Genomic DNA, 24556 nt, shown 5'->3' on the forward strand with positions numbered 1-24556 from the left:
ACCTATCCTTTCTAGTAATGCTATTTAACTATCTGTAGTTAATACACAGCCTTAGTTTACTATTTTTCTTTAGTATAAATAGTACTAGATAACCCGCTAATGACTATAATGGTCTAATGTATCCCTTTTATAGATTTTCCTAGATAAACTCTTTTAACGCTCTACCTTCTTCTTTAGTAAGCTTATAGATTGGAAAGAACTTTAGACTTATTTTTAGTTCTAACTTTATCTTATAGTCCTATGCTGCATATTCTAATAGCTTTTTACTTTCTAGTAACTATAGTTTCTTACCGTACTTGTGGTATCTCTTTAGTATATAACTTAGTCCTTTTTTTATTTCTTTATAGGTTACTCCTACTTAGTATTATACTAACTTAGCTTGTTATTATATCTTACGGCGTTAAGTATCTCTAATATTAACCTATCCTATAATCCAGTTAATCCTTAGATTATATTCCTGTAACTAAGATATACTTAATACTGCCTCGTCCCGTCCTAATAGTAGGATATTAAAAAACATCTTAATTTATTTCCCTTTAATAGTTAACTAAATAGGTTCTGTTTTAAGATTGATAATGCCTCCTCTATAGGCTATCGGATCTCCTAAAATCGTTACTAATAGGTAAGGTTGCTTCTTTTATCTATAAGGTAGTCCTATTCTCTTAACTGCTGCTAGTAAGATATGGTTTCGCGTTACTCTACTATCTATTAGCGCTTTAAACTGCTAATCTTGCCACTTAATTTATAAATTTAGATATTATCTTTAAATTCCTTTAAGGGTTTAAGGCTCTACTACTGGCTCCCTTTAGTCCTATAGGCCTCTACTTTTCCTAACTATTAGCTGCTTAATTCTAGTACACTTAGCTTACTCTTTAGCCAATGCCTAGTTTACTTTTTATCTTTAATATACTATAGATATATATTTTCTAGGCATTCCCACCACTATTATTTATCTAAGTATTCTTCCGTAAGAAATCTTCCTAGTTAAAGTACTAAACTTCCTTCCTCTTGGACCTTTACTGGATGCCATTTATATATATATTTAGCATTTCTATACTATTACTCGTCCGTTATCCAGTATATCCTTATAGGGTATTTCCAATTCTTTTCCTTTAGATTTTTATGCATTTTATATATATTATTTACGTATATAATCCATGATAACGTATAGTGTGCTAGGTGCTTTAGGTTAACTCTTAGCTCGTTTTTATCCTTAAGTTTAAACCTTTATCGTGCTAATCTAAATGTTATAACTTTATTTATAGGTACTAAGATATATCTCTTGCTTTTCTAGTCCTTTAAACGTTCCTTTAGATCCTTTAACATTATAATTAAGGCTCCTTTAATATGCGTTATAGCCTTCTCTATAATCGGGTAGTCTTAGATAACTTTTTTATCTAACTATATATAGAAATCTTCCCACTTATTATTATGCCTTTGCCTATACTACTTTTGGTATAGCTACTAAAGTGTATATAGTTTGTCCGTAAGGAAGTATCTTTTTATTACTGTATTGTAACAGCCTTTAGTATATCGTTCTTTAAACCTAGTTAGAATCCCTAGATCCTCTTTATTTTCTAGTTCGGTAAGCTACTTAGCTCTTAATATACCTACTCTTAGCCTATTAGTAATTCTTCGTACTAGTGCTCTATCCTTTATATATCCTAATATACTAAATCTCTTATCTAGTTTCTGTTCTTACTATACGATAATTTTTTATCTAAACTCTTTTATAGTTTTTTTTAGTTTGCGTTTTACGCTCTAATCCTTAAAGTTGTCTTGCTTCTTAATCCTAGTATTAAACTTTTAATCTTTAGGCTAAACACTGCGTTCCCCTAGTAAGTCTTTTAGGTTTATATATCTGTTTCCTAATCTAACTGCTATTTGTATTATAGATTCTCTAATCTATAAAGAAGCTCCTTACCTCTTACCTATAGGTATCTTTATTTATACTCCGAAATCTTAGCCCCTTAGATTTTTTAATCCTAAGCTTACTTCTAACTTAAGCTTAGCTCTCGCCTTAGTCCAACTAGGCGTCTATAGTGTTCTCATCTCGTCTTAAAAGTCTTGAATTTCACTTATCTCGTCTTAAGAGTCTTATACCTATAGGAAACTCTATCCTAAGCTTATTCGTATGTTTCTAAACTAAGCTGCTACCCTACTCTATTAGTTTTCGTCCATTATGGGTCCTTAAGTATACCTTATCTTGTCTTAAGAATCTTAGTTATCTTTTATCTTGTCTTAAGAATCTTAAGCCTTTAGCCTTTTGCCTTTATTAAGTGGTAAGCTAGCACTAGCAGTCGTTTACTTACTTAATCGTCTTTAGATATTGCTCCTTCTATCTTATAAAGCGATAAATGCCGTATCTAACGGTGTTATAATGCCCGTTACTAAACCTTGCTTTATAGCGGTCTCAGTCTTTACTTTTATTGCGCTATTGAGGTTTAGATACCCCTAGTTAGTTTCTTTACTGTCCTTATTACTGTTAATTAATAAGTACTCCAACTCTATTATTATTGTTGCTAATCTTTATCTATATATTACTGTAATATCTTAATCTAGCTTATAGAGTTAATCTTGTTCTTTATCTAACTTTTTAGTTTCTTTAAGTCCTTTTAACTCTGGCTCTTATGGCCAATAGCTTATACTATACTTAGTGTCTTTATAAATTCGGCATGCGTTATTGTAATAAAACGCAAAACTTTGGATTAAACATTCCTTTATTCCTCGCAGCATATTGTTATCCCTTTATACGTATATATCGTCTACTAGTCTTATGCCTTTTACTATATAGTGACTCTGCCTACTTCTACAGTCTCTAACGTAATGACCCTGTTTTCCGTAATTTATATAAGCTCCTTCTTTAAACTATTTCTCTTGCTATGGAGTCCGCCTGAATATCTTCTGCTGTTAAGATCCTTAATTTAGCCTCTGCTTCTTGGACCTTTAATTACTTAATCCTTATCCTCTAGGTTTCTATAGTTTGCTCCATCTCTTATAGGCTTCTTTAGTACTACTTAGGTCTATTAGCTTTACGCCATACTATATTTTCTAACTTAGCTTTTATTATTGCGTACTCTGCGCCTTATATAACTATAGAACTCTATCCTAGCCTCTCTTAGCCTATTCCCTTTAGAAGATCCTATTGTTAATCTTAATCGCTTAATCTATTAATTCCCTTAGGGTGTCCGCATCTTCTATTAGGATAATTACGTCCTAGACTTTAGCCTTAAGTCCCTATTTATACTATGCTATAAGCGCCCTATTATTCTACTCTACTTATATTGCTAGTGTCTAGAATTATATCGTATACTTAATTGCTAAAGTTTATTGCACGAGGTTCTGGAGTTTTTTTTTTACTATAGTTATTTCTTCTAGGTCTCTAAACATCTGCGTAAGTCGTTCTATAAATCCTTCCCAACTTAAGAACATAAATCGCACGTCTTAGTTAGTAGTTATTATTCCGTTTGCCTATATCTCTATAAGGTAAGATTTAAACCACTTAAGTGCTTTTCCTAATAAGAATAGTTCTGTATAGGCTATCCGATCTACAGGTGTAGGTAACTTTACTCCCTTTTATAAGACCTTAAAGTATATCTGCGTAAGGAATCCTTTAAGCTTTAACCTTTTTCCTATAAATCTCTTAATTGATAATAGCTTAATCTTTGCTGCTTCTATCCCGTTAAGTCTTTCTTTTAATACTATATTATTAGCTGTTAGCTGGTTAACTATTTTCTGTAGCTGTCCGACCGTTATAGGTTGCTATAAGTTAGTATCTGCTATACTAGTATTACCTCCTATCCTTAAAGTAGTTGCTGCCGTCAATAGCGTTATAGTGGCTGCTTTTAGTAGTATGTTATTTAACTTCTTATATTAATACTATAATTAGGTAGTAATTGTGTAACAGAACCTTATAGCAAGAACTACGATAGGCTCGTTATTAGGCTAGGTGTGTAGGAAATGCAAGTATAAAAGTTAACAACGTAATAATAACTGGTAGAGTGGTTGCCTAATAGATTAACTCTAATTATATTCTGAGAATTACTATAAGGAAGGAACTATCTAGGTAGGGACTAAGGGTTCTTAAATACACAACTGTACTCCTATAAAATCCTTCTTATACATAATATACGTCTTGTCTATATTAAACGTGACGTTCCTTTCGTTTAACGCAGCTAATACGTTTAACCATTATATAACCTTGGTTACTATTCCTCGTCATATAGTTCTATCGGCTCCATCCTAGACCGTGCCTAAATTAACCAACTAGCTTCTTTCGACTCTTCTCTAAGTAGTTGTAATATCGTACTTAAAGCGTCCGTAACAACTATAGGCGGCTACTATAAGGAATACTAGAAGCAGGCTAATAAAGAGAAGTTAGCTCGGCCTTTAGAAAACCTAAAGCCCTAATAGCGTATCTCTTTTAACTATAACTAGGGCCTAATATAGAGGGAGAGAAGAAATATATTGTAGTATATATTGCAATAGATACGCCCTAGGGTAAAGTCTGCCTATATACTTTATATAATAATAGGTGCCAAATTAACCTTATTAATTAAGATATCGTCTATAAGTTTAACCTATCTATATACTATACGCTACGTTTATATAAACCTATTATATATTTCCCTAATAGCAACTAGATAATAATCTAGGATACTTATAATCTAATAGTTACCACTAGCAACTTATAGGGTACCCCTCGCACTATCAGCCCGTAGACCTTTTAGGGTAGCTTATTTAATAGTTATAATATAATTCTTAGATAAAATTGGCTCGCGGAAGTAGATTTATTAATTAGCTTCTATTCTAAATAGTTTATCTAGGGTACTTCGGACCCTAGACGCCTCTAAATAGTTACCCTTAATACTCTTCTAGCAGATATTAAGGCTAACGAAACAGTCTATTTGCTATAGCTAAAAAACTTCTTTTTTACGCTAGTTATAAACATAATAGAGGACCTATTATTACTAGTAGTAAGTACCTATATAAACCCTCTAAACGTAAAGATACTAGTTATAAACATAGTAGAGGACCTGCCGTTACTAGTAGCGAGTACCTATAAAGACCCTCTAGTACTAGTATAGATTACCTATATATAAGGGGGAGGTAATTAAAACCCAAAAATTATTAAGTATACTATAGCTAAGCTATACATACTCTTAGTACGAGTATACCTATAAAACGTATATTGGCTGCACCCTTCTCTTTACTAACTCCTAGAAGTATATACTACGTAATAGTTACTTTAACTTCCATGGCCCCTAGCCTACTAAATATATATAAGGAGGAAATTAATATCTTCTCTAATAAGCTAGCAAGCATACTACCGTAAAACTTTAAGTATAACTATATAATTAACTTAAAAAAAGGCAAGACGCTACTATAAATGCCCCTCTATAACCTCTTATAGAGGGAGTTATAAATCTTATAAGAGTACCTAGATAGTGCTTTTAAGAAGGGCTGGATTAGGCCCAGTAAGTCGCCTACTAGAGCGCCTGTCCTCTTTATACTAAAAGTAGACAGTATAATATGGCTATACGTTAATTATAGACGCCTAAATAAGATTATAATTAAAAATCAGTACCCCTAACCGCTAGTCGGCGAACTCTTTAATAGGCTTAGCTATGCGAAGATATTTATAAAGCTGGATCTTTATAATGCGTATTATAGGATTTATATTAAAAAGGGAGACGAATGGAGGACTATATTTAAGATATACTATAGTTACTTTAAGTACCTAATAATGCTCTTTAGTCTTACTAACGCCCCTATAACTTTCTAGAGCTATATTTATAAGGCTTTAGGAAGCCTAGTAGATACTATCTATATAATTCATCCAGATAATATTCTTATCTACTTAAATAACGAGGATAAGTATGTTAAGCACGTTAAGTAGGTACTATAATAGCCCTACGCTTAGGGCCTATACGCTAAACTATTAAAATATATTTTTTATATTAAGAACGTTAAGTTCCTAGGCTTTATTATTACCCCTAAGAGTATTATAATAGACTCTAACCGCGTAAAAGCTATTAAGGAATAGCCTAAGCCTAAGTCCTATAGGGATATCTAGGTCTTTCTTAGCTTTGCTAACTTTTATAGGCGATTTATTTAGAACTACTTAGATACTATATACCCCCTATACGCATATCTTATATAGGTATATTATAACCCAATATTAGATAGGAAGAAAAAGTAAAAGCGTAAGTTAAAATGGCCTACTAAATGGTATTAACCTTAGTCCTAGCCTAATAATGCGTAGTAGGCGTTTTATAAGCTACGCGCTGCGTTTATATAGGCCCTTCTGCTTCGCCACTTTAACCCTAATTTACCCCTAATAGTAATTACTAACGCTTTTAATTATACCTATAGTAGTATACTTCTGCAGCCTTTAGGATAGGGAGATTAACTCTACTAGTACCTAATTACTTATTATAGTTAGAAGCTTACTAGCCTAAAAGTATAGTATAATACGCATAATAAAGAACTACTCGCTATAGTATAATGCTTTAAAACATAGCGCTATTACCTTAAATACGCCGCGTATATAATGTGCGTGCTTTATAATTATAATAATCTTAGGTACTTTATAACTATTAAAAGCTTATCTATTTACTAGGCCTAGTACGCTAAGGAACTAGCTAAGTTTAATTTTAAGATTAAATATAAGCTATATCAGGAAATTTTTTTTCGGGCTCGTTGTTGCAGTTTGCGGCAATTTGCGGCAAACTGTACGGTTGCGGCAGTCGTATATGGTCTTGTGCGGTTTGCGTATTTTGCGGCAAACTGTATAGAGCCTGCGTATTTTGCAGTAACTTGCAGCAAACTGCACAGAGCCTGTGCATTTTATAGCAACTCGCAGTAAACGCGCAGAGCCTGTGTATTTTACACGTTTTATATATTTTATATATTTTGCACATTTTGCACATTTTATATTTTGCATATTTTATATTCCTATATAACTATATAAAATGTAGAGCTATTTATTAAGCAATTAAGATAAGGGGGATACCCTTTGCAAAGGCTCCAAATTATTAATTGGCGGTATTCCTGATGATCTGCTGGCTGTGTACCGATTTCCTAACTAGGCCTAGTGCCTGCCTGCCTACCTATCTGTCTGTCTGTCTGTTTATCTGTCTGTTTGTTTGTCTGTCTGTCTGTCTGTACCTGTTTATGCCTACCTGCCTATGCCTACTGTCTATGCCTACTGTTTGTGCCTACCTGTCTGTACCTACCTGTCTGTGCTACCTGTCTGTGCTACCTATCTATGCCTACCTGTCTATACCTACCGTCTGTGCCTACCGTCTGTGCCTCCTGTCTGTGCTACTGTCTATGCCTACCTATCTGTAATTTGGGGGAAAGGTTGGCCCGATCGAAGGCTCCGCCTGATTCGATTGATTGATTGATCGTATTAATTCGAATCGTTCTCTACGGCCGTTCGCTGGCTATATATTCGAACGGTGGTCGTCTGGGGTGCCTACCTAGGAGGCCTTGATTTGATTCGGCGACGGGTCGATATTGAAGCTCTGGTTCAATTCGATCGATCGGTTGATTGAATCGTTCGTGGCGTTCGCTNGATGGTCGTTNGAACGGTGGTCGTCTGGTTCTGGCGACGGTCGTCTGCTAGCTGTCGTTCTGGTGTCTCCCTAGGTAGGGAGGATATAAGGAAGGGTAGAAAATAAGGTGGCTACCTAGGTGTATATAAGGGGTATCTTGGCAGAGGCATGTGTAGGAGGCTATCGGGAAATATAGCGGGGACCCGATGCAGAGCTTCGTGTAGAGCCTCCGTACGCAGAGCTTCGCGCAAAGCCTCGTGCAGAGCCTCTGTACGTAGAGCTTCGTGTAGAGCCCTATGGCAGAGCTTCGTGTAGAGCCTTGTGTAGAGCCTCGTGCAAAGCTTCGTGTAGAGCTTCGTGCAGAGCTTCGTACAAGAGCCTCGCATAGAGCCTCTGTACGCAGAGCTTTATGTAGAGCCTTGTGTAAAGCCTCGCGCAAAGCTTTGTGTAGAGCTTCGTGCAGGGCTTTGTGTAGAGCTTCGTGCAGAGCTTCGTGCAGAGCTTCGTACAGAGCTTCGTGTAGAGCCTCGTGCAGAGCCTCTGTACGCAGAGCTTCGTGTAGAGCCTCGTGTAGAGCCTCGTGCAAAGCTTCGTGTAGAGCTTTGTGTAGAGCTTCGTGTAGAGCTTCGTGTAGAGCTTCGTGTAGAGCTTCGTGTAGAGCTTTGTGTAGAGCTTCGTGTAGAGCTTTGTGTAGAGCTTCGTGTAGAGCTTCGTGTAGAGCTTCGTGTAGAGCTTCGTGTAGAGCTTCGTGTAGAGCTTCGTGTAGAGCTTTGTGTAGAGCTTCGTGTAGAGCTTTGTGTAGAGCTTCGTGTAGAGCTTCGTGTAGAGCTTCGTGTAGAGCTTTGTGTAGAGCTTCGTGCAGAGCTTCGTGTAGAGCCTTAGTAGAGCTTTGTGCGGAGCTTTGTGGTATTTTTATTGCAGCTAAAAATTAGGGTCTGCTTAAGTCGCGATTTTAGCAATTTTAGCAATTTGCAGCAACTTGCACAGGCTACTTGCGTATTTGCAGCAATTTGCACAGGCTACTTGCGTATTTATAGTAAATTGCTGCAAATTGCCGTAAATTGCCAAAATCGCGACTTACGCAGGTTTTGTAGACCCCGATTTTCGCTTGCGACAACGTGCCTAAAAAAAAATTTCCTGATGTAGGTAAAGTAAATCCCGCTAATATACTATTCTAGCGCCCGAATTATACTAAAGGCTTTAAAATAGTAGTAAAAGGATAGTCCTTAATGCTATACTGCCTATATTATAGTAAAAGTTGTAGGTTATAGGCCTTATAGGTGGCCCTAGTGCTACTATATTAAACTAGCGAGTAGTATACGTGTAGTATATAAGCAAACCTTGTGAACTTAGCGCCGGTGGACTAGAACGTCCTACTATTCTCTTTAAGATTACTTTAACTAACCTAATAGCGCTTAACCCTAGGGAAGACCTCTTAGCCTAGGCTATAGTCCCCTATAACGACCTAGTAAGTTACCTACGTATTATATATTACTTCGCTAGCACTAACTTTATATAGAGTCTCGTGCTATAGTAAAAGGTAGTAGTAGCTACTTTAGCCAAAACGGTGTTTATGGAATAACCCCCTAAGTTACTAGTTAATTTTATTTATAGAGTATAAAAAAGGGACGCCTTTATACACTCTATATATAATTAGTTAACTTAGAAACGAGTTCCTACTAGTAATAAGGACTATACCCTTAATAATTAAAGACTTCTAAAGCAAAATAATCAGGTCTAGGTGCTAAATTATATACTATTATAATAGGAGATCCTTAAGCGGAATTATAATAATCCTATAAGCGGCTACTATAGTTTTAACTATACCTTTAAGGTAATCGCGTAGAAGTACGCTTAGAACAGCCTTACTTAGAACCTCTATAAATACCTAGATAATTATAATACCTACTAATACGTTAAATTGCGTCGCTATAAACCCTATAGTAAGCTATAGCCTCTTTAGGTCCCTACCTAAGCCTAACGGCATTATTTACTTAACTTTATTATAGATTTTCTGGAGTTTAAGACTCCTAATAGCGTAGAGTATAACTCTATCCTTATCCTTATAGACCGTTTTATAAAGCTAGTACGCTACTATTTAGTACGTAAGATAATTAATGCTATATAACTCGCAGAACTCTTATTTAGAGTCTTTATATAAATAGGGCCTCTAAATAATATTATCTTTAATAGGCGTAGTGTATTTATAAGCAAATACTAAAGTACTATATACTACTATTTCCGCGTTTAACGTAAACTTAGCACTATATTCTACCTATAGATAGATAATTAGATAAAGTATTAGAACTAGGAGCTTAAGGTATACCTACGTATATTTATAAACTAGGAATAGTCTAATTAGGCCTTCCTACTTAAAGAAGTAGCCTTTACCTATAACTCTAAGGTCTATACTATAATAAAGCATTCCCTTATTAAGCTCGCCTATAGTTAGCTACTAAACGTCTTAAACGGAGTCCTAGATAGCATCTAAAACGCCTAGTAAGGTAGAAAGGGGTCTAAATTAACAAATGTCTAACTTATAGAGATATATCTATAACGCCTGCGCCTTATATATAAGATAGCGGCGGCGTTAATAATATACGCCTAAAAGCTTTAAGTAAAATACTATAATTATTACCACCTGGCCAAGCACTTCGCCGTTAGTAAATAAGTCCTACTTTCCTCTAAGAATATCTACACGAAACGTCTTTATAAAAAGCTTAACTACAAGTTTATAGGACTATTTTAGATCCTAGAGCGCGTAGGGCAGTAAGTATATAAGTTAGAGTTTCTACCTATTATAGTATAGTGTAGTAGTATACGCGGTCCCTCTCAGATATAAAGTCACAGTGCTGTTAGGTCTATTGGTCGGTCATAATTAGTTAGTAGAAATTAGTAGGAAAGCAGTTAGTAAGAAAAGAAAAAAAGAGTGTATTATGTGTCCGTCGTGCCTATCTAAGTTATTAAAGACTCTAAGGGCTTTAGACCAATCTATATAACTTATAGAAGGCCTAGGCTCTCCTAAAGCTATACCTAATCTAGATGTTAAATCTAGGGGCTAAATCACACTACTAAATACCTCCCCTACCTAAGTTGTTGTCCCCTAACGACTTCTAAAACTCTAAAACTCCTTATCTTTAAAATAAAGACGCAGTAGGTAATTATATGCGTTCCTTACCCTTACTATAAACCTGAGATAGTAAATAAGGAGACTCTATTCTAGTTAAATAAGACTATTCTCGTCTACTTAGCTAAGTAGCAAGAAAGACTTTAGACTGGCGGCTCTTAGATAATATAGCTCTTTTACGCCCTTCTATTTACTTAGTTCTATCCTATAATTCTTTAGGTAACTCTATATAACTTTATCCTTCTATAATAACTAGGGGCACTTTACTTAGATCTACCGTAATAGCTAAAGGATTAATTTTATTATTAATGCAGTAGAAGTAAGAGCGGCTATTAAAGCGTTCTATCTTAGTTATACGTATTAGCTTAAACGCATCTTTATAATTCTTAACGGCCCTAAAATAGTAGGAATGCATCTATTTCCTAACTTCGTTCCTATTGCTATTAAGAAAAAGGTTATAATTTTAAATTACCGCTAAAGAATCTTATTGTCGTTTACTAAAAGGGGCATTAGATAGAGCGCTAGCAGCTATAAGCTTAACTACTATAGGAAAGCGATATGGAATAGCGCTGTAGAGATTATTATATCTAGACGGCGTATGGGGCGGTGCTCTTAAGTCTTGGTGCGCATCTGCTAACTCTGCCTAAGTACCTCCTTTAGTGACCTTAAGGTTATTATAATCGTCCTAAATACTAACAAACTATAGTAGTATTGTTTACTGAGTTTTAGTTAAAGGTCCTTTCGCTCTATAAGGAAGGTAAGGCATAGTTATTGTAAGCTTTGCAGTGTATGGGAATTGAACGAGCAACTTAATTATAAATCTATGGGTATTAAGTGGAATATATACATGAAATGGTGTAGATAACAGGATGAGATGGGAACAGTGATCTGCAAGCAATATTGATCTGCGATCAATATATAGGGTGGCGTTGAGGCTGTCTCGGCAGCACCCGTAGTCGGTTACACCCCCCCCCCCCAGGTTTAACGGTGTAGTTAAAGCTGTAGAAAATAAAAGGTAAGAACTGTACCAAAAATAGGAAATTTAGATACAATTTTAGAAGTAGCAAAGGGGTAGGGTAATTGTGAAGATATTGCGGATATCGCAAATATTGCGACGGAAGCAAGTAGGCAGAAAATTGGCTGTAGGAAACCATTGGTAGAATAAGATCGGCAGAAGGCTTAGCGAAGATAATAAGCTACTAAAAGAATATAAGGATAAGAACGCCTTATAGGAGTAATATGGATATATAAAGCCTAAGGGCAGGCTTTACTAGAGGGGGGCGGGGGTAATATTACGGTATTGGCAGGAAATAGTAGAACTTAGTTAGCAGAACTTAGCAGAACTTTATAGTCCTCCGTGCTAGTAAGTTGCTATAAATTGCCGCATATTACGGTTATATAACGCGAAGATCTTATAATATATTAAGCGGCGCTACTCTCCTTCTCCTTTCCTTTCTTTAGCTTTAGATCCTCGTTTATAGACAATCTAATTATATAGGCTTGCGCGTCCCTTACACTATACTTGTACCTTGATTAACTAAGTCGCTAATAAATATAAGCTTAGAGTCTAGAAATACTCCTAGGTACCTAACTAGAGGTTTAGGGAGTATTTCTATATCTCCTAGTTTTAACCCTTTTTTTATAGTAGTGCGTTTACTATAGAGGTGCATAAGCTCTACCCTGCTAATACCGAAACTAATAGCACTAAGGCGCCTTAATTACTACTAAGTAGTACTATTTTAATAAAAGAATCTATTATAGTAACTAAGGCGATTTACTTAAATTAGGCTTAATTTAGAAGTAATATATATAATAGAAGGTATAGATTTACTTTATAAACCTTATACCTTTATTATACTACGCTATAGGGGCTGCTTTATAGTAGGGGATAAGCTTTAGGCGGGCCTTATATAGAGCCTTATACAGAGCTTTAATAGAGCCTTATCCCTTAACCCGTATTATCGATAAGGCATAGCCCGTGTATACAACACTAAGGAACGGCAAGAATTTATGCCTTGTAATTGGCCAAATCCTTATCGATAATGTAGGACGATGATTAATTTAAGGGATACGTCGGTTGTGGTGTAATGGGATATATACGGTATCTAAATACTATATTAAAACCAGATGTCTAAGCGCACGTACCTACCGTTTAGGAAGTTTATCTAGAAGTCTTATAGTAGTTTTATATAATAAACCGTATTCTCTAACTGTAAGGGTTATTTTGACCCTTACCCGGGCCTGCAGCCCTCCTGTCCTCCTTATCGGTTCGTCTCCGTACGAGGCTATTGCCATACTCTTTACTATATCGTCCTCTTCCATCGACTCTTCTTGTGACTCATGCTCGGCTTGCCTGCTCCCTACCATACACCTAGGTAATATGCCTTACACTAACCCCTAGCGCAAGGCGGCAGCCGGGCTTGAGCTTGTTCTAGCAAAATTCCCCAACGCTACATATCAGGCACGTACACGGTAGCTCTGGTATTATACAGTCCTAGCACCCAATCTACCCACTCATATAACTCCCACACCCTCCCTCCACACTGCACACCTCACACCTCCGTAGACCACACCTCCCACCACCCTAACCACGCAATCGAACCCAAACCGATACTTCCAATATGGCGCGCCCCTACCTCAGACCCAGACCAAAGCATTCTAAAGCTCTCTTCCCCTTCCTCGCCCTCCCCACCGAGCTCCGCCTCCAAATTCACAACTACCTCCTCCTCTCCGTGCCTGCGAGCTACGGCTACACGCCCACCGACCTATCCCGCCCGCGTCTGCGCGGGCGCCGGCACCGGTACCCCCTCCGCCAGCACGGCATGCTCCTCGTCAACCGCCAGCTACACGCCGAATACGCGCAGGCCTTCTACGAGCGCACCAGCTTCTTCTTCTACGTCAGCGCCAACAACGGCAGGCGGTCCGCCACCACGCCCTTCTGGACCCTCCCCCCCGCGCTGCTGCCCAACCTGCGGCAATGCAAGCTATACGTCGAGCTCGGGGTGCTAGCGCTGATGCCGGGCCTCTCGATAGAGGCGTTGGCCGTGCGGATCGAGGCACTACTAGGACTCATGGAGCGGGTGCGGTGGGTACATCTCGTGTGGGATCTTAGGGGTACGGGGCAGCCGATGGGGGAGTGGGGGTGGGAGGAGCTGTGGGAGGAGCAGTGGTGGCGGCGGGTTGGGGAGCGGTCTGTGCGGTGTCTAAAGGGGGGAGCGGGGATGCGGGGGATGATTGTGACGGTTGGGAGCCGCATTCTTAGGTTGGAGAGGAAGGGAGTAGAGTGGGTGGAGAGGGAGGTGGTGCCGTATTAGGGGGGGTGAAGGTTCTTTAATGCTTTTTTTCTTATTAGGGTAGTTCACCAAAACACCAGAATCAAAAGTACGCGTATTACCTATATATATATAAATATTATATATTAATTAACTATGCCTTCTAATTATACTTCTAATGATGTAGACTTTGTTCTACAAACCCAATATTTAATTCCACCGATTTGGAAGGTAAAAGAACCCCGCCGTTGCTCTACCTAGGCTAAAAACCTACTATAGAGATATACCCTAAACGCGCGGTAGGGGACGCAGCGCCCGTATTATGGCCGTATTAGCGGCAGCGGTAAGTATAGTAGTGGCAAGTATAGTAGGCGGGGGATTTTAGGGGAAGAGGGTGGTGGGGGGAGGGCGGCGGTAGGCTAATTAATAGCCGTAAACCTGGCTAGGGGGGAGCGGTAGCGGCAGTAGTTGGAGTAGAGAGGGGCCTAGCAACAGCAGTAGCTATAGCAGCTATTTATATATTAGTATCTTCTTAAATTCTTAAATTCTTTTATAGTACTAATACTTACTAGTATACTTATCTGCTAGAACTAAAGTCCTACGCGTAGGCTGTTTGGCCTAAGATAGCGGTGGCATAGATAAAAAGCGGCGGCTAGGCGCGGATATAGTGGTAGTAGTAGTAGTAGTAGTAGTAGTAGTAGTAGCAATAGTAGTAGGAGTAGGAGTAGATGCAAGAGCGGCAGTAGCAGCAGTAGCAGTAGTAGTAATAGTAGTAATAGTACTATTGCTTAGGGAAGAAGACGACGGCAATAATAATAACGTAAATAGCTATTATTAATATATATATTACGCGATTATTATATAAGGGTAGCCTTATATTACCACTATAAGGTAGCTATATAAATTTTATAGCAATATAGTAGTAGTATAGCGGTAGTAGGGTAGTAATAGAGTAGTAGTAGAGTAGTAGTAGGGTAGTAGTAAGGTAGTAGTTGTAACGGCGCTATTGTACGTTACCGCACGTTACTGCCAAATTCTGCCATATTCTGCCGACCTGCGATTAGCCCGCCCAAAGTTAGCGCCTTAGCGGCTTACCCTATATATTTGTTTACATCGGTTCTAGCGACCCCTTTTCCTTCTCTTTAGCTTAGTATTTTCGTAATATAGCATTCTATAAGCTTTAGTTTAGAAGCATTTATATAAGCCGTAACATTATACTAAGCTTACCCTACCTTACCTAGGAAGGCCTTAATAATATCCTACCCTAAAGAAACTTCGTCTACAATAACGCATTAACGCGCTATACTTAGACATTAAAACAACTCTATATTGCCTGGGAAGGCCTAAGTAATATCCCACCTTATAAGCCAGATAGGACTAGACCTATACCCCTAAAATTAAAACTAAAGCGTATAATACTAATAAACCTTAAAAAGCTAATAATGGCACCTAAAGTAAGCTTATCTAAGAGAGCTACCTCTACTTAAGAGGAACCCGAGATCTAATTAGGATTAGAAATTAAAGATAATAATAATATTATAGACATATATAAGCAGATTTGTGCCCTTATAGCTAGCTAGGAAGCTAATTGTCTTAAAGTAAGAAATATATAAAAGACCCTATAAGAGATCCTAGAAAGCCTTATAGCCCTATAAAATAGCCTAGCTTCCCCTTCTTAAAGCCCTAGTTAACCTATTTACTCTACTAAATATAATATACTAAGGAGTATATATATAATAATAAAGTAATTAAAGTCTGTTAAGCTTTCTAACCCCTTACTACTATCTAATAGGATAAACCCTACCTTTAAAAATTAGAGGATTTAAGTATAAGGAAAGCTCTGCGTTAACTATAACTATTTCCTTTCTAAAGAATCCAAAATACTCTACCTCTTTAGTTAAACCACTAGGGACACTTAACGGCACCTTTAAGCCAAGTTTAAGGACAATTCCCCTATCTAATTTATATCTATTAATAAGATAATACGGTACCTAGTAGCTATTTACCTTAACCCAAATAAAGTACGGGATGCCCGTTATAACTATAATTGTAAGGCAGTATTGCCAGGGTGTATGGTAGGGAGCAGGCAAGCCGAGCATGAGTCACATAGGGAGTCGATGGAAGAGGACGATATGGTAAAGAGTAGGCAATAGCCTTGTACGGAGACGAACCGATAAAAGAGGAAGGAGGCTGCAAGCCCAAGGAGCTTATAAGGGGTGGCCAAGGCCTAGCCGAAGGCTAGCCTTAGCAGCCCCTAAGAGCTCCCGAGTAAGGGACCAAAAGTACCCTTATATTGCCCCCCCCTTAGTTAGGGCCGGCCCCCAGCCCGTATCCTAATAAATTAATTCTATGTATAGAAAGGTAAGCAGTGCAGAAGCCTTGCTTGCACAGGGGAATAAAGAAATGGGGGAAAAGGACCAGCTAAGCAGCCTCGATAAAAACCTTAACCTATGGCCAAAACCCAGTGGGAAAAAGGGCCTATTTTAGGTAGGAAAAGAGCGTCTGCGAGCATACAGCTCGGCCAGTGTTGCCGAAAGCTCCGGGAGTGTGGAAATACGCCACGTTACAAAATCTTACACTGGATGAACTTTAACACCGTGCGCGCACACTTAATGAGGTTTCAATACAAAATTATTTAAAATTATCGCCATTTATATACTTAATTATATAATATTATAACTATATCCTATCTTTAGGATATTTAAGATTGTATAATCTCTAGATTAGAAATAACTAACAATATATAACTACTTTAAATTGCGTAAAGATATATCTAGGATATAACCTAAGATATAACCTAGGATATAATTAAGAATATATCTAGGATATAACTTAGAATATAATTAAGAATATATTTAGGATATAACCTAGGATATAATTAAGAATATATCTAGGATATAACCTAGAATATAATTAAGAATATATCTAGGATATAACCTAGAATATAATTAAGAATATATCTAGGATATAACCTGGGATATAATCTAGAATATATTTAGGATATAATCTAGAATATATTTAGGATATAACCTAGAATATATCTAGGATATAACCTAGGATATATTAGTAATATATCTAGAATATAATCCAGGCACCCCCACGCACTTACCTATCTTAGATGGTTCTTTTATACTACTACTAATAAAAGCAACTATAGTTCTTAATTAAAGATTTTAAATAATTATAAGAGTACTTCTTTTATAAAGGGTAATAAGTATAAGAAGAATATATATATATATATATTATATATTAAAGATAGTAACTAGGATATATCTAGCTTATATTAAGAGTATTATAAAAATATATAATCCTAAATACCAGCTATCATAATCTACTAATGCCTTTTCTTTAACGCTAGTAATAAGTAAATTCTATAATATAACTAGGCTTAATATTAATTATATAACTAAATCTCATAGTAAAAAAAGACTTATATTTAGTTAAAAGATACTAGAATATTCTATATCCTCTAAGTATAGAATTAAATATATTATAGATTTATCTAATCTAGAGATATATAATAAGAATATTACTAAGATATATAAAAAATATAAAAGACTATATCCTAGATATATCCTAGATATATCCTATATATAACTTAGTTCTAATATTAATAGATATATATATTTATATATATTTAAAGGATAAATAAGTATAATATATACTCTCTTTAGCCTCTAAAGTGCTTTAGAAAATAGATACTCATATAAGGCGTATTTTATTTATAAATAATTATACTCTTAGCTATAAAACTTTTACTATAAGGAAATTATAGAGGAAGACGAGAAAAGGATATATAAATATTATATTATTATATCTATTATATTAGATATATTGGGTATATTATCTTCTAGAACTAGTATATACCTATAGTTTTAATTTATAAAGTTTATAAGGCGTATAATTAAAATCTTACTTATAATCTATAGCCTCTATTTACTCTAGTATATTATATTCTAGATCTTACTAAATTCTATAAAGCTAATATATTTAGTTCTCCTCATATAATATTAAATAATAGTTAGGTTATTACTATTATTCTAGGTCTATTTTACTATTAGGTAAGATTATCTAGATATATCCTTAATATATCTAGCTTATAAGCCAATTATATTTAGTATATAAGAGTAGCTTATAGTCTTTTACTTTATATAAATATTACTTAATAAGCTTAATTCTTATAATAGTTAATATTATAATAATCTTAATTAAATATTTATAAATAAGAAGCCTAGGGTTCTATATATAAAAGCTAAAGTAAAAGTAATTAAACTATAAAATTAAAAGATAGAGTTAGAGCTTAGAAAATTATAATAAAAACTTAGTTAATATAAGTTTTTATACTTATAAGTATAAGGAGTATAGGTTATATTAAGGTAATTACCTAAATATAAAGATATTATAATATCTAAGAAAAAGCCGATTTTAAATACTCCTACTATACTCTATACTTAATACTTAGTAGTAAAGAATAAAACTAGGATAGAACTAGGATAGAACTAAGATAGAACTATACTATATTTAAAATCTAACCTATCCTAGATACTTAGTATAGCTCTTAACTATATTAAAAGGCTTATTACCCTTAAGGTTATCTATAATATCTAATAGCGTTATATTTAGTAAAATTAAGTTCTATTTCTAATTAGATTATTAATATATTATTATTAATTCTATTTATTGCCCGATTCGGTCCCTTTTTAGGTCCATACAGGCTTCTACCTTCTATATATAGGAAAAACCCCCTAGGGGGGAAAACCTAGGTATATCCTTTCAGCTAGTCTTACGCGCTCCGCCTTCGCCTCGCCTATATACCTTTATATAATGTCTGCCTTACGTACTATGCTTCTAAGGTGTCTTAGAAGATCTAGGGGGTAGTGAAAGGGTTTGGTAATTCGCTAGCGTGCCGCCTTTAACTAGGTAGGGGGTGTCCAGTCTCTAAGGGACTAGAAGGGGGCGTATCCTTTAATATCCTCCTACTGGATCTTATTTGCTGTCTAGAACTGCTAAAGAACTCCTTAGCTTATAAGCCATTATGCTACTATATATAGACCCCTACTTATAGAGAGCATTCAGGTAATATTATTTGTGCCTACTCTAGCGAACAACTAGTCTCTTACAGTGCGTTAGTTGTAGAAAAGTAGTACATAGTATACTGACTGTGTAGGCCATCCGTACGTACAGTGTGGCGTAATATTTAGGACATAGATGCTTACTAGCTATATATTTAGCCCTAAGACCTCTATCCTTAGTAGAAAGGCAGCCATAGATTCTACCTTCGTCTGTCCTTCGTATAGGGGGAGAGTTAGTATCATCTATGGGGTAATCTATATGGCTGCCCTCTGTATTTTTGCCGCCTTCTTCTATTGTTAGTTCCACTTAATATCTGCCCATCTTGCGATGCATATAGTAGATCTCCACTTATACTAGTGGCCTCCTATCCTCTACTACCGTAGTAGCGCTCCGCCGGCGTAGCGCCGGGTCTCCATTTAGTATTATAGTAGCTCCCGTATTTCCTATTCTTTCTCTACCGCATATAGGCGGAGGGCTTCCTAGCTTATAAGCTTAGGCGCGTTGCCCCTTTAGGGGGCCCTTACTCCTTATATACGATTAAGTATTTAGCGTATATCCTTCTCCACTAGGTGGTCTTGTACTGTAGCTGCTCTTTACATAGCAATTATATCTATATATATGTCTAGTGGAGGTACTACTACTTTGCGTTCTAGTGCGGCACGTAGTGTCCTCTTATAGGCCCCTGTAATTCTACGTAGGTATTAGTTTTATAGTTTAACTAGTGGCTCTAGGGAGCTTTTTGCTAGTAGCTTGCCTTTTAGGTCTATGCCCCAGATCTAGGCGCCGTATAGCATTATTGGCCTTACTACAGCTATATATAGTAGTCGTGTGCGTCTAAATAAGGGTCCCTAGGTCGAGGCTGTAATACGCGATATCGCTACAAATGCTGCTGCTCCTCTATAAGTCGCCTGTGTAATATACGCATTCTAGTTTAGTTTAGCGTCTACCTATACCCCTAGGACCTTAAGGGTGGCTTCTAGTTTTACTTCGCAGCCCTGGATGCTTACTATTAACGCTAGGTCGTTATTCGCCCTCCTTTTCCTTGTAAAATGGATAAGCTAGTATTTATCTAGTGTAAATTTAGCGCTATGCCGTTTTGCCTATATAACGCACCTGTCGTGCGCCTGGTTTAGTTTGGTGTAGTTTTCTACTACTATGTTTCCCTACGTGATAAGGTTTATATTGTTTATAAATCCTAAGGCTACTATTTTCTGGTTACTCTTAAATGTCTCTAGTAGCTTAGATATAAAGAATAAGAATAGGATTGGCGATAGGGGCGACCCCTATAGGATGCCTGTAGGTGTTAGTATTAATTCGCTTTTATAGCCCTTAAACACTATCTTAGTAATACGCCCTGTTAGAAAGGCTTATATAAACTTAACTATCTAGTCTGGTAGACCCTTCTTTCTTAGGATTTATAGGAGTCTCTTATGCGATACGTTGTTAAAGGCTCCACTTAGGTCTAAGCTTAGCATAGATACTACGTATTCTGGGCGGGCTTGCCACGCCGCCTAGACGCTAGAGGTAATTAGGGAAAGGGCTGAGAGGGTTGATCGCTTCTTTCTTACGCCCATTTATGTCCATAGTAGTAGTCCTTGCTCCTCTGCGGCGTCTTATATACGCTCTATAACTATCTTTTCTAGAAGCTTTTCTAGCGTATTTTTAAGGGCGATTAGTTAGTAGCTTCCTGGGAGAGAGTAGTCCTTTTTATTTAGCTTTCTTAAGACGACTATAGTTGTTACTTTACAGCAGTCTGGTAGTTTGCCTTCGTATAGGTAGGTAGTTGCAGCGTTCGCTAGTGGTATTGCTAAGGCTTCTAACGCAGCCTTAATTGCCTCGTTTGGGATCCTATTTAATCCTACCGCTTTACCTATAGGGAGCTTCCGAATAGCTTCTTTTATGTCCTTTATTAAGACTATCTGGCTTATCTCTAGGGGTAGGGGGTAGTCTTAGTTGCTGGTGTCCTATAAGTCTGCTTGGCCTACGCCTAGGAAGAACCTCTCTGCTAGTATTCTTATTTTTTCCCCGTTGTCATTTGTGTACTAGTTATATACTATCCGACGTAGTGCGGGTAGGTGGGGGTCCCCTAGCATTTCCCCTATAGCTCGCCTACTCTACTTTAACATTCGCCAGAGTCCCTAGTTATGTGGCTTAGTGGGGTCTAAAGTAATTTCCTTAAGGAACCGGTGCCAGCTGTTTCTGCTCTCCTTCCGTATTGTCTTCTTAAGCCTATTCTTTAGGGCTTTATAACTCTGTTAGTAGTAGACCTCGCCCGTCTTACTATACTGTTACCTCGCCCTCCTTAAGCCTGCGAGTATCTACACTGCCTCCGGTAACCATTCGCGTCGGGCGTGTTTACTAGGCTAGGCCATTGGGCAGTACTTATCTAAGTAGTTGCTTATAGTCTTCTGGATATCCTCTAGCGTTGCCTAAGGTATTATTGCTAGCCTATTAGTGATTTCCTGGGTATATTTTTCCTAATTAAGTTTCTAGATGGCGTATCTCTAGCGGGTTCGTTACGCTAGTGCGTTAACGTTAAGGGTTATCCGTATAGGTATATAGTCTGCAGTTATTGCCTATATATTCTCTAGCCCGTAAAAAGCTAGCCGGTCTATTAGTGCTTCGTGCATAAATATAAGGTCAATTATACTCTCTTGGGTTCCTCTTTTCCAGGTAGGTTTACCTATTAGGGTAGTTAGGGCGAGGCCTCGCGTTTCTAGTTCGTTAAGTAGGTAAGTTGCCTATACTTCTACTGTGGCCTACTGTCCTCCCTATACTATATAGTGTGTATTAAAGTCCCCTAGGACTATTATCTCGCCTTCTGCTGTGTTAATTATTTATTAGAGTAGCCCCTATGTGGTTATCTAGGGCCTATTATCGCTTAGGTTATAGATATTAATTATACTAATTTAGCCCCTATTTGTAGCTATTTATAGTTTAGCTATATTAGGGCTAATAGTGTAATAGCTCTAGGCCTATATATTAATGCGTTGGCTAATTAGGAAGCATACGCGGGTAGACGGGTTTGGTTCGTATAGAAGGTAGTATCCTTTTAGTTAGTACGTTTTACGGGTTTATTTGTTATATGCTAGCTCCTATAGGGCTATTATCTGGTATTCTTTTAGGTCTAGGCTGTCGAATAAAGGGCGTATTACTCTGTAGTTTAAGTGTCCACAGTTATATTATATTGTTGTTAATCCTTTTATAGTTCGTCTGGTAACTTATAGGCGTTTTCTATTTATATCTAGGGCGTTTTACTCAGGGCCGCTATAATTGGGATTTTTTGTTAGGATGGGTCTCTGGCGGCATTAATGCTGCCTTATAGGCGTTCTACGGCTTATTTTACTGCTAGTTAGATAGAGGCTGCTCCTATTAGGGTAGGTATCCTAGTTCTCTTCCGCTATTTAATTATCCAGCCACCGTCGTTTACCCTGCTTATCTCCTTCTCCTTATATACGTTTCCCTAGAGCGTGGCTGTAATCTAGTATAGTTAGGCTTATCTTATCCTAGTAGCTTCTAGGTATACCTAGTAGGTTCTACATTCCGCCTTCTACCTTACTCTATATTTTTTTCCGCAATTTACGCATCTGACTCCCTTGTTCTTAGGGTAGTCCCTAGTGTTATAGTTATCGGCGCACTCTCCGCACCTCACTTGCTTCCCGCATGCGTTTTAGGTATATCCCCATTATTAGCATCTAAAGCATTATTGGACTTAGACTCCATAGTAGTATAGCTGGGCTTTATACTAAAGGCTGTCTATAACTACTCCTTTACAGGCTACTGTTACCTACATCTCTTAGGTTAGTAGGTTAATTATTAAGGTGCCGCGCGTTTTAACCTTTTGGAGCCCTGGTAATTCTCCTATATATATTATACGTTCTTTATAGAGCTATACAACTCTAGTTATAGTAATTCTAGGGGCTAGTTTTTTGGTGGCCTCTATAATCCTCTAGATAAGCTATGTATTTATGGCGCCTCGTCCGCTTTCTACTTATATACTAAGTGGTACTCCTATTACTTTAACTAGGTAGTCCTGGCGGAGGATCTTATACTTAGGGGTATCTTCCTGGGTGATAGTCTGGTCCTTTACCTACTGGTTAGGAAGCGTAACCTTTACGTCACCGCTGTGTAGGACCCTTACTGCCACTACCTTTGGTATATATGTTTTAATCAATGTAAGAATCTATTCTGGGTCCGCCCCTAATACCTCTAGTATTCGGACCCTGACTATAGCTCTAACCGGTGCTACGCTGGGTATACGCTAGGGAGTCGCCAGTTAGGCGCTTACGGCGATATTAGCCCATATTAGCTTTACTGCTTATACTGTTGGTATTCTCTATAATTTTATAGCATCCTCAATGCGCCCAAGCCTATCCTCTACCGTATTCTGGTTCCTATTGTGCTTTGTCCAGAGCTTTTGTGCAATAAGGCCTGCTTATTATGCCACACGCGCTACCCCTACGCGTGGGCGTTCGTCCTCTCCCTTCCCTAGATCGTCCTCGATGTTCTTTAGGAGGTCTATAAGTTTCTGCCAATTCTGGTCGTTATCCTTTGGTTGTTGTAGTTAAGTCACCCCCTATTGGGTTTGTTGTGGTGTCGCGGTTTTCTGTACGGCGCCCACCCTTTAAGTCTGCTGCGACCCTCCTGTGTCGCGCAGGCTTTCCGGCTGTGCTATATGCATTGGTTCTAGGGCATAAAATGCCGTAGATTTGATTGGAGGTGGTTATTTCTCTATTAGGTAATTGGTGGGCGTGTTCTGCTGCTGTAGCGGTATAGATAGAAACTAATAGAGTCTTATTAATATATTATTAATATATTCTAAATAGAAGAGTAATAGTTTATATTATTATAAATTCTAGCCTTTTTAACTGCCTTACTAATAGGGTATTATAATAATTTAGTTCTACCTCTATCTAGATAAGCTTTATAAAGGGTCTACTAAGCTACTATAGTAGGTTTAGATCTAGGATATAATATAAAGATATATAGATAAAAATATTACTTAGCTAAATTACTAAAATTATAGTTCTTTTTTAACCTCTAGGCTTTATACTAATAAATTATATAGCCTATATTTTTCCTTTATTTTTTAGGTTAAAAGCTAGTTAGTAATATTAAGATAATATTTAAGGGTTTTTACCTAAAAATATAAAATTTAATAATAATATTAATTAATCCTCTATAACTACATTAGTAAATTTTATTCCCCTAAGTATTAAATATTATAACTAAGTTATATTTTAGATCTTTATTATAAGTTAGATCTAGGATAAAATAGAGATATATACAGCACTTATAACTATAATCTTCCTAATAGTATAATCCTATTTAGAGAAAATATCCTCTAGTAGAATATAGATAAAAGGATGTTTACTATAGTACTATATTAAAGTTAGATCCTACGATATATAAGCCAGAATATATACTAGATATTACCTTAATATAGAAGAGATAGTACCTATATTAGTAGGCCGCTTACTAAGTTAATATACTATACCTTAATATATATGAGCTTAGGGCGCTAG

The 24556-nt window shown here is 36.9% G+C and overlaps 2 protein-coding genes across 2 annotated transcripts; one reads left to right on the top strand and one right to left on the bottom strand.

Annotated features, from left to right (window-relative positions):
* Positions 1-11170: 11170 nt before the first annotated feature.
* K441DRAFT_534572 (uncharacterized protein) lies at positions 11171-11329 on the bottom strand (the record flags this gene model as incomplete). The annotated part of the gene is made up of 1 exon (XM_067642332.1): positions 11171-11329. A coding segment is annotated over one exon (159 nt), but the record flags the coding sequence as incomplete, so codon positions are not given.
* A 1647-nt stretch (positions 11330-12976) lies between these two features.
* Positions 12977-14075, top strand: K441DRAFT_99503 (uncharacterized protein). Its single transcript, XM_067654590.1, has one exon. It carries the CDS (start codon positions 13308-13310, stop codon positions 13998-14000), a length of 693 nt encoding a protein of 230 aa, XP_067509834.1. The 5' UTR covers positions 12977-13307; the 3' UTR covers positions 14001-14075.
* The last annotated feature ends 10481 nt before the right edge of the window (positions 14076-24556 follow it).

The sequence above is a fragment of the Cenococcum geophilum genome, assembly GCF_001692895.1.
Source record: "Cenococcum geophilum 1.58 unplaced genomic scaffold K441scaffold_2, whole genome shotgun sequence".
Lineage (NCBI taxonomy): Eukaryota > Fungi > Ascomycota > Dothideomycetes > Gloniales > Gloniaceae > Cenococcum > Cenococcum geophilum.

Excerpts from the sequence above, each read along its gene's own strand:
- K441DRAFT_99503 (XM_067654590.1), top strand. The coding sequence starts at position 13,308 with ATGGCGCGCCCCTACCTCAGACCCAGACCAAAGCATTCTAAAGCTCTC.